The sequence below is a fragment of the Glycine max genome, chromosome 17, assembly GCF_000004515.6.
Source record: "Glycine max cultivar Williams 82 chromosome 17, Glycine_max_v4.0, whole genome shotgun sequence".
Lineage (NCBI taxonomy): Eukaryota > Viridiplantae > Streptophyta > Magnoliopsida > Fabales > Fabaceae > Glycine > Glycine max.
The window spans coordinates 30,211,187-30,222,048 of NC_038253.2; the positions used below are offsets into that span (position 1 = coordinate 30,211,187).

Sequence of the window (10,862 nt, forward strand, 5' to 3'; positions counted from 1 at the left end):
TATTATATTTTTTTACATAAATTTAACATAATAAAAATACGGACACAACAATGCGTAGCATTTATACTTTCCTAGTATAATATAATGTAATTATTATATGTAAAATTCAACATCCAATTGACCTACTTGTAAAGGGACAATTAATCCAAAATAAAAGAATCATAAAATCATAAAATATGTTCTTTGGAGTCAGGACAAAGTGAAGTGCGGCCGATTTTAGGGACAACGATATTGAAAAGAAATGCAACGCATGCACGCTATCTGGCTGGAAATTGTCTTGTCCACGTCATCGACAAACTTTTAAATTCCAAAACTAACCCCAGCATGCAATCTATTGCCTTCTCGCTCCCCCTCTTCTCTTCTTCATATATACCAAACCGATGCACACCAATCTCTGATAGCAAAAACTCGTTTTTTGCTTTCCCTCTGTGCGAACTGCGAAGCTCAAAAGCTTCGTCGTTTCGTTTTCACCACGTCGTATTGTTATTGCCGTTGCTATTTTTTTACCTGTCGTTTTATTGGTTCGGCTGTAATGGAGAGGGTCCTTGGAGGAAAGTTTAAAGTCGGTAAAAAAATTGGGAGCGGATCATTCGGTGAAATTCACATTGGTCGGATTTTTTTTTAATTATTATTATTATTATTATTATTATTATTATTATTATTATTATTATTATTATTATTATCATTAGAATAAATTCTCAATTTCATTTTTAAAAAATTATAGTTAATGAATTATCCTTAGATCATTTTTATCTTCTCACTAGTCTAAAAATTTTAGATTGTTAATGGCTAAATCAATAATAAATTAGTTTTTTAAGGAATTAATTTCATAATAAAATATTTAGAGAAATACAATATGATGATAAAATAATTTTTGAATTACTAAGTTAATAAATATTTTTTTAGAGAATATATCTGATAACGTATATAGTTTTGGGGACTCATTAAATTAATAGTTTATTATTAATATTATTATTTGTTTAACATGCATGCATATGTTTTGTCCAGGGGCACATATCGAGACTTCTGAAATTGTGGCCATCAAGATGGTGAGTTTTAATTTCTTCATCTTGTCACTGGAAAAATTGAGTTACGTCAATTTTTGGCTTTCTTTGTTTTTAGCTACTAGTATTTAATTTTCATGCGTGTTGGCGCCAATAACAGAAATTAAACAGGCTGAAAGGCACCGAGTAGTTTGTAAGAGGTTATATTATTGTCCTTTATTGTAACTGCCATTAAAGCAATAATTTGGACAAAGAAAAATATTTTTTTGAAAGAAACTAAAAAATAATATTTGTGTAGCAATCTTTTGTACTTTCATGCTTGATTATGCTATTTACAGAAAATCAGATGTGCCAAGTCACGGTTTGATCAGAAATGCACATTTAAAGAAAATGAATTGTTCGATCATATTTTTCTTTTGCCTTTTTTGGTGGCTAGTTATGTATAAGATTAACTTAATCCATATCATTCATATAATAGTATAAATTTTTTTCATTCGTATTAATAAGAATGATTTATTTAATAGGAAAATCTATATTTGATTCTTATCTTGTGTAAAAATAAATAAAATTTAACCAACGACATCTAGAAATTCCGAACAACATTAAACTCTAGCCCAATGAATTAGAGACTATATGTGATCTCTCTGATCTAGCTAGGACTAAAAAATGTAAAAAATTAACTTTTTACTAATATTTTATGGTTGGATGAATGTAGTTCCTTAGGTAAATTAAGTGTCATGAATAAAGGTTATGCATTAAAATATAATAAGAATTAAATATGTTTTTTAGTCTTTCAAAATGATTTAGTTTTGATTTTTAATTCTTTCACCTTAATAGACACGTGTTTTAGTCCCTCGTTAGGACTATAATCAAATAAGTTTTGATATATAAAATTTAAAATGAATAGTTTTGATGAGAACTAAAACTAAAATTTATGATACATTGAGGAATTAAAACATAAGTTAATCCATAATCAGTATTTATAATACATGATTGCTTAGATGAATTGTTTATCATAAATTTATGAGCTCTACAATATTACATAGATTAAAAAAAAATTATACAAAAATTTACTCCAATGTTAAGTTGTAAAGTGAGTGCTTAACTTGAATCACATTAAATTTTGTAATTGAAAAATAATTCTTTAATTGGAAAGAATGAATTAAGGAACGGTTGTTTATATAAACAACTCACTTAAGCAATACACTATCGACTTATCTGCTCCAGTGATAAAATCTTGTTATGAAACATTGCTTAATTTTATGCAACTTATTAAACACCCGCTCTAATAAAATAAAAACCTGCACTTTCTGTCCCTTGGTGAAATTCATGAATCTTGTTAAATATTTGAGTTTGAAAAAGAGAGTGGGAAAGAGAGTGTGATAGACTCTGTTGTATGCTTACAATCCCCATTTCCCAAGAGTTTTCACTTTTTCTATTATCTTTTTATACCTGTGAATTCTGATATTTGAAAACTATATGTATGATCTGGTACTGGTAGTGATTTGTAACTTGTAATTGCAATATTTCTTGTTTTATAGGAGAACAGGAAAACCAATCAGCCACAGCTACAGTTTGAGGCCAAGTTATATAGTACTCTTCAAGGAGGAAGTAAGTTAACAGAAGCACAACTGTGTGTTGGATAATCCAAATGCTCTTGCAACAGTTTCCATGTATTTTGTTAATAGATTCTGATTCCACATAGTTATGATGGAATTCAAGGTGGTATTCCAAGAATGAAATGGTGTGGTACTGATGGAGACAGCAATGTTCTTGTTATTGAACTTCTCGGACCGAGTCTTGAAGACCTCTTTTTCTTCTGTGGGAATAAATTTTCACTCAAAACAGTTTTGATGTTGGCTGATCAGTTGGTAATCACTGATTCATTTTCAGGATTGGTTTCTTAATTTTCAATGAAGAAATCCTTTTTGCAATTTAGTTCAGGACGTGATCCTATTTTGTGTATGCTGCTGTTGTAACAGTTTCTTTTGTCTCTTAACATTCCCTCTTTCTGCATAAAGCTTCTCATGGGTGGAAGTTTCTAAACTCACGAGAATAGAAAATTAATGGCATGTTTAATTCCCTTCTCCCTTTTTGGTTTTAAAAATTGTTCACAAGCAATTCCACACTCTTAGCAATGAATTTTCATCCAAAATATTAAGCTTTGAAAATGGTTTCCAAAACAAGTGTTTCAAAAACCAAAAATAGAAACAATCGGGAGATGTTTACTCAACTTTTTCAACCTCTCTCAATTTCACACCATGTTGTACCACCTTCCACTAGCCATCTGAGCAACCTTGTTAAGTTACATTTTGAAAACTAAAAACAGTTTTTAAAGTAAAAATCATACACACCCTAAATCTGTTTTTGTTTAATTGACTACAACAGCTTACAAGGATAGAGTACTTGCACTCCAAAGGATTTTTGCATAGGGATATCAAACCGGATAACTTCCTTATGGGTCTTGGGAAGAAAGCAAATCAGGTAGCTTCATTAGCATTCATATTTTATTCTCTTTGATAACTTATGTTGATAATTTTTTGTGTGGTGATTCATTTATGCTTGCAATTTTTAATACTCCTATAATTGCTGCAATCTGTTACACTTACAGGTTTATATGATTGATTTTGGACTAGCAAAAGAATATAGGGACCCTTTCACAAATAAGCATATCCCTTACAGGTATAAGTTTTTTCTGTTCTGTTTTATTATTTTTATCTAATCTCTTCTTGTTATGAATCTGTGTATTGTGAGGTTTTCTAGTCACTCAAACCTAGTTAACTACTTTTCCGTCATATGATATACTTCCTTTAATAAAATATTCCTCATATCTGTCCCTATAGTAATTTTGCTAAAAGTAATTCTAATCAATGGGAAGCATTGCAACTTGTAGTCTATGAAATTCCAAACAATTTTTTTTATTGATTCATTCTCAGTGTTACTTGTGCTCTACCAGTTTAAATTTAATCAGGCAGGTTATTGTTGCTGAATGTTTGTTTTTACTTTTTACCTTAATACACTAATCCAGAGAGAACAAAGGCTTAACAGGGACTGCACGTTATGCAAGTTACAATGCTCACTCAGGAATTGGTAAATACAAAGAATTTTGCCTTCTTTTTGCTCTATAGATTGTAACCTATAACTTTTCCTCAATTTTGATTTAATTCTTCAGAGCAAAGTCGTCGAGATGATTTGGAGTCTCTTGGCTATGTTTTAATGTACTTTTTAAGAGGAAGGTATATATGTCTCATCCTGCTAATAGTAATTTTGCTAGGCTTCTTGATTTCACAAAAATGTTTGAGTCAATGAGTATTAGTTGCCCGTGTTTTCCAGCTATGAAGGGCTTGACTTCTTGGTTCTTGCATTTTTTAGCCTTCCTTGGCAGGGTTTGCAAGCTGTCACCAAAAGGCAAAAATATGACAAAATTTGCAAAAAGAAGTTATCAACTCCCATTGAGGTGTGTTCATAAGTTATTTTCTACTTTTACCTGTACTGGTTCAGTTCCTTTTTTTTTGTCATAAGTCAGAGATTACAGATGTTCCTCAATCCACTAGGTAAGAGACTAATTCACCTCGCAATGTGTGTTTGCCTCTGATTCAAAGGAATTTTGCACATGGTAGGAATCAAACATAGGTTCTACCGTTAAATAGATCGTTCTCATTCATGTGAACACGAGAATCAAAAACTTGTTCGGTTGCTTTAATCGTATATGAACAATTTTATGGTTAACTTATGGTCTAGAAATAGGTTCAGAAACTATAATGGAGTTAGATTGGTGTAGACTTTCCTTTACTCACTTCCACTCTCTTTTCATTTTTCATTTATTCATTTGGGTTGGGTGAGAGGCAAGGTCAAAGTGTGAGTGAGCAAATTAAGAATGGCAAATGGTAATTAGAAATTATGCTAAACTAGGTGAAGTAGCTGCTTTCCAAATCTAGGTTCCAAGACTTGAATCCTTGACTGCATAATCAAGTTATCTACCAAGCAGGACCGTGCAAGATGCAAGGCAAATTAGGCATTAGCCTAAGGCTCCCAAAAAAAAAAAATTTAGGCTCCTAATTTTTTTTTATTACTAACTATTAATAAATTTTAACTAATCAAAATAAAATAATTTAGAATCTCTCTTCTCTAAAAATTAGTCAATCAATATCATCTTTTTAAAAATTAACCAATATCACAATTAGTCATTTAAAGTATTTTAATTATCCCAAAAAAGTAAATCCCTATTAACTTTCCTTTAATATCACAACTGATCAAAATAAAATAATTTAGAATTTCTCTTTTCCCTAAAAATTAGTCAATCAATATCATCTTTCTAAAAATGAACCAATATCATAATTAATATCATTTAAAGTATTTTATTTATCCCAAAAAAGTAAATCCCTATTTTATTTATAAGACCCCTTTTTATATTATCCCAAAAAAGCAAAATCTGACAATGTTAGGTGCTAGAGGCACTCTGCATTTGTGCTCTTAGTTCGTTCAGTTACGTTGTTTTATTTTCTGATTGATAAAAAAAAGTCGGTTGACGTACGATTCTAACCTTGCATGAAAATTCTTGTTTAAATACATAAAAATTACACATGTAGTCATCGAGTTGATAAGAATTTCTCTATCATGCCTATATAGATAACAAATATCTTTTTTGTTCATTCAAGTGTTTCTCATATTAATTAACAAGATAAATGAATCATGCCAACATCATATTGTCTCACTGAGGATTTAATAGGAATAAATATTGATAGCTATATGGTTAGATAATTATTCAAACTATTCAAACCTAAGGACATATAAGAAACTTCTTAGGCTGTTTATACTATTGTGTGTTCGACACTTCTTATTATGTGTCTAATTCAAACAATATTTATTGTTGGCTTCAACACTTAAACTGTCACTTTTATACAACTAACACACTTAAAAAAACATAAAAGGTTATTTTAAAAAATGAATATATCACCAATTTAGATATTTTGTTATGTGTGTATGTGGTATTCATGTGTCCTATATTTTAAACATTAGTCATGTCGGAGTGTCTTTGAATATTTACTTCATAGCAATTATGAGTTTCTTAAAGAATGCTATCACTGGTTTAATCAATGTTCAGGCCAATTTTAATCAATGTTCAGCTCATATCGTGTGGAATTACCTTCTTACTTTCTACAACCTGAGGGACATTTTCCTGTTGAATTTATTGTTATAAGTAGAAGTTTATTGACTACATGTTTCTTGTTTATAGATACTATGCAAGTCATATCCTGTGGAATTTGCTTCTTACTTTCATTACTGCCGCTCCTTGACATTTGATCAACGGCCAGATTATGGTCTTTTAAAGCGCCTGTTTCGTAATTTGTTCACTCGTGCAGGTATTAACTTAGTGTTTTTTCATATGCTATCATGACTTTTTGAAGATATTAATTTGTATGTTGGTTCATTGTTTTAGTCCCACTAGTATTAACTGTAATAGAATCAACTAATACAATACCCTACGATGTATAGAAGTTTCATATTGACTATTTAATCTTTGTCCTTGTACGTTGCTAGATTTTGTGCCTAGTATCTCTCTGTTTAGGCACTTAGTTATTTACTATTGGTTACATAGTATGAGATTGGAGATTGGATTTACTAGAGTATAAATTTATTGAGAAAAATCTAACTCTCATATCAACTATAAATAAGATCAAGATATAATATATAAGTGAGTGAAAATCTTTACCTAAGAGTTAGTTTTTTGGGTTGAGTTAGATCCCAACCCACATTGTGCCACCCGTTATTGGATCACCTATATTGTGTAAATTTCATGCTCAAGATGTTTCAAATGTATATAAGTAAAGAGAACTCTTACTTTATAAGTTAATTTTGTAGGATCGAGTTACACTCAAACCCACATTATAAGAAAATCATCTTACATCTTATTGGTTTGGCTGATTTTGCCATCTTTATTCATTATCCCAAATGTAAAATCAAGTATTCGTGTGGTCCCCATTTTACGAATTCTTTGATTTACATCATATTGTTTATTAGTATTTGGGAATAAATAATTTTAATAGTATCATGGATATTGCTGTGTTTCTGTACTTCATTGATCATAATGCTGACGGTCTCATCTGTGTTATACATTGGTGTGTTATATTTATCTTCTCTTCTAATGTTATAAAATCTTGTTTGGCAGGATATGATTCTGACTATTTATTTGACTGGACCATTCTAAAATATCAACAGATGCAACAGGAAAAGACACAAAGTCAACCACCTGTTAGTAGTTTCCTTGGCCTAGTTTTCAAAATAACAATTGTGAATGAATTGCTTCTATAAGCACCCTTCTCCCTCATACTGCAATCTTTTTGTTGAGTCTTCATTAAAGCTTCTCTAACCTCCTTTCTCCATTGTGATGACATATTAATTTTGTTTTCTTTTTCATAACTTTCAACACCTCTTAAAAGTTTTGCTTTCAACTATGGTTTTCTCAATTTCATTTACAGGGTTGCAAAACGTTATGTGGATTTTCTGATAGCTTATGTATTAAATAGGTCTTGATTTTATTGAATATTGAACTTGACTATTTTGGAGTTGCAGGCTCCACTAGCTGTGCCTACCAGTCTTGAACCAGTGGATGAGGATAATCATAAAGGTAACTCCAGTCTTGTATCATGTATTTGAAGAATCCATTCTTATAATTGGGAAGTTTTCAGAAGAAAAGTAGTATTGTGTATTAAGTCAAGTGATTTTCATGGTGAGGTTTGTTCACAGCAGAATGAGTTAGGAATTTAAGGTGATGTGTTTTAATGCCCATTCAAAAAAGGAAAAAGAAAACAGAATATTTGCAGCTGATTAGTTTGTGAGGATTAATTTTTATGCACATTTTCTGTTGAAATCAGAAAAGTATGATAGCATCTGATATATTTCCTTCATCTCTAATTACAAGATTCTTTTAACTAATTAAATTTATCAAATATTTATAGTATGATCCAAAAATTACTTTTTTCTAATCTCTTTATCCACTTAATTATATTTTATTAATATTTGGAGAGAGAATAATTAAGTAAGAATATATAAAAATAATATTAATTAAGCATTTAAAAATTAGAAAAGGATCTTATAAAAAAAACAAACAAAATTTTAAAAAAGATTTTAGGAACGGAGGGAGAACTAAACAATTAGTCAATATGGTTAGATGTTTACCAATTTACTTTGTGTGGATTAATACTTTGTTTAACGGTCACAGTTCTAGACTGTGATAAGTTTATAAGGTTACTCTATAGTGGAGGAATGCTGCTATATAAAACACATTCTGATGCCTTAGTTCCTTTTTCAGGAGTCAATGATTCCATTAAAATTGCTGTGGCAACACCAAAAGTCAATGTTGATCATCAACGTGTTTTTAAGACAACGGCATCTAATGTTCAGAATCTTAATGCCAAGATTCCAGAGAAACATGTATACTCCTGTTGACAATTTCACCATTGTTTTCTTGCATCTATTTCTTTTTCATAAATAATAGAAGTTAACTTATATTCTGTTCCTGGAAATATATTTCTCTCACAACTTTAGTCCCTGATTTAAACTAATTCTAAATTTCATTGGATACAATATTTAAACTCATTTCATGCTTCATGTGGGAGTAACATGGAAGATATTTGAATAACTTGAAGAACTAAATCATGCACATAATTTATTTAACGACTAAATTGATAGTGAAATACATTTTCAAGGATCAAATTACCATTTTAAATTTCTAAGATCCCTTACTCTTATGTGCTTGTTATATATATAGTCAATTTAATCATAATGATCCTTATATTTATCCTATGAAGAAAGGACACTTCTCTTCTTCGAAGTGCTGTAATGTATATTGGTACACTTGGACACTTATTTGACACTTGTCCGTCAATTCTTATTAAATGTCTAATTCAAAAAATATTTTTTGTTGGCTTGAACACTTAAGCCGTTGTTTTTACACAATTAATACATAAGAAAAAATATAAGTTAGTTTAAAAGATGAATATATCACCAATTTAGATATTTTGTTATGTATGTATATGGTGTTCCCGTGTTCTATATTTTAGACATCAATTGTGTTTAAGTGTCAGTCTCCATATCGTGTCCGGTTTCCGTGTTTCCGTGTTTGAGTCTATGCTTCATAGTATTTCAATGAGGTAATGCATTTGATAGGGAATTTGGGATAAATATTTTGCAGATTGTGAACAATGGTTCATCTGTGCCAACTGCTATGCCCAGAGTTTCCATAGAAAATGCCACAAAACAAGTAAGGCCTGCAGGAACCTCAAATGTGGGTCATGGATTAGGGAATAAGACTGGTGCTTCAGGATGCATTGTTCCTTCACTACGCCGAACTTCGTCAACCAGACAATAGGTAAGGGAAAAGCCGAACCAGAATTTGAACCTGAACTCTGATTTCTATTATTATGCTTTCCTTAGATGTTGATTCTGTTCTATTATATCACAAAATGCTAAATATTTTGCTGAGACACTGTTTACCCCTCAGACATGGATTTTGAAGGTGTCACCAATTTACCCGAGCATGACACAATCCTATCAAATGCATTGGTGGACAACATAACATGCTCAGTGAGATAAATGTCCTCATTAAAGATTTTGGGAAGAGGGAAAAAGTAGGGTATGGAGAAAGTTGAAGACTATGATGGTAGCTGTTGCCTGCAGAGAGGGAACGTGGTCAATATGCAAGGGATTCAACTCAACTATCTCCTGACATGATTTCCCATTTGAAAAATAATATTCAGCTCAAAATAACTACAACAACAAAGTCTTATCTTATTGGAGTGAGATCAATTAAAATAATCACACGACACTATTATGTTCAAAATAACAACAACAAAAAAAAAAACTAACCTATTAATTGGGGGGTTGGCATTTGCTCTGTATTTGTGACGAATCAAACATGCATGGGTGAAGAGATGTGGCAATCCTTCTTTTGGTCACGGTCATCTATCAATCAATATTTGTTTTTCTTTGAAGCTTTTTGCCTATGACTATGTACAGTTAAATTTGTCGGTTTACATTTAATATTTAATAATTTGTTTAAAAATGAATCCAAATATCGAATTCATAGTGTTTTGAACCGAATTGGATTGCTTTTTTGCTTTGTTAAATTTGGTCGTAGAATAGAAAGGTTTGTACTGCAATAATAAAACCTCTGGTGTTAAGGATTAAATGTTAACCGAATAAGGATTAAATGTTAAGGATTAAATGTACTGCAATAATCCAACGTCCTAAACTAGGAAGAGATGGGGTCCTTCAAATGCTAATGCATGTCTTTATTATTTTCATTAATGAAAAGAAGATAAGTATTTTAGACTTGAATGGGGGACAAAACTTAGATAAATTTCTTCTACTTCTTTAAGTTGGAGTAATAATTAACGTCACACTCATTTTATTTCCAACATCCATTCATATACATGGTTAATTATATATATAAATATATGATTAATTTTATTTCACAACCAATTAAGAATAAACAAATGTGATTATATAAAATTGTTGATTAGTTAATATTATTTATTTGTGAAGTAAAACTAATCATTATTAAACCTAAAGGGTTGGCGTAATGGTGTAAGGTCTCGTCGAGTTCATATGAGTGAGAATGATTTATTTAGCGAGAGAACCTGTGTTCGATTCTCACAATGTGCAAAATTCCTCAGTTGAAGTGATCTTTCACATTGTCATTCAATACCAAATTGTCAATATCAAATGCATCCAAAGTTGGATCGGTTAAACTTCCTCCAACCAAGTCAATACTACTTCCGCTACCACTTTCCCCTAAAGGTTGCTCTTGCTCAACTTGGAGATTGTCTTCATCAAAAATATCATCTCCCTCTTTTG

The 10,862-nt window shown here is 30.8% G+C and overlaps 1 protein-coding gene across 4 annotated transcripts; it reads left to right on the forward strand.

Annotated features, from left to right (window-relative positions):
- The first annotated feature begins 383 nt into the window (after positions 1–383).
- Positions 384–9,997, forward strand: LOC100782913 (casein kinase 1-like protein 3). Of its 4 annotated transcripts, none has more exons than XM_014769465.3 (15): positions 384–608; positions 1,009–1,049; positions 2,546–2,615; positions 2,727–2,875; positions 3,393–3,488; positions 3,616–3,686; positions 4,033–4,094; positions 4,177–4,240; positions 4,338–4,461; positions 6,241–6,367; positions 7,174–7,256; positions 7,578–7,632; positions 8,317–8,438; positions 9,199–9,375; positions 9,523–9,997. In XM_014769465.3, exons 1-14 carry the CDS (start codon positions 533–535, stop codon positions 9,373–9,375), a joined length of 1,317 nt encoding a protein of 438 aa, XP_014624951.1. In that variant the 5' UTR covers positions 384–532; the 3' UTR covers positions 9,523–9,997. The 4 variants fall into 4 exon arrangements, with proteins under 4 accessions (XP_014624951.1, XP_014624950.1, XP_003551151.2 ...); XM_014769464.3 differs by having other exon boundaries at positions 385–608; positions 9,508–9,997; XM_003551103.5 differs by having other exon boundaries at positions 385–608; positions 4,377–4,461; positions 9,508–9,997.
- The last annotated feature ends 865 nt before the right edge of the window (positions 9,998–10,862 follow it).

Coding starts and splice junctions, on each gene's coding strand:
- LOC100782913 (XM_014769465.3), top strand. CDS start 533: ATGGAGAGGGTCCTTGGAGGAAAGTTTAAAGTCGGTAAAAAAATTGGG. Junction 4,462..6,240: donor AGTTATCAACTCCCATTGAG/GTGTGTTCATAA, acceptor TCTTGTTTATAG/ATACTATGCAAGTCATATCC. Junction 8,439..9,198: donor CCAAGATTCCAGAGAAACAT/GTATACTCCTGT, acceptor AATATTTTGCAG/ATTGTGAACAATGGTTCATC.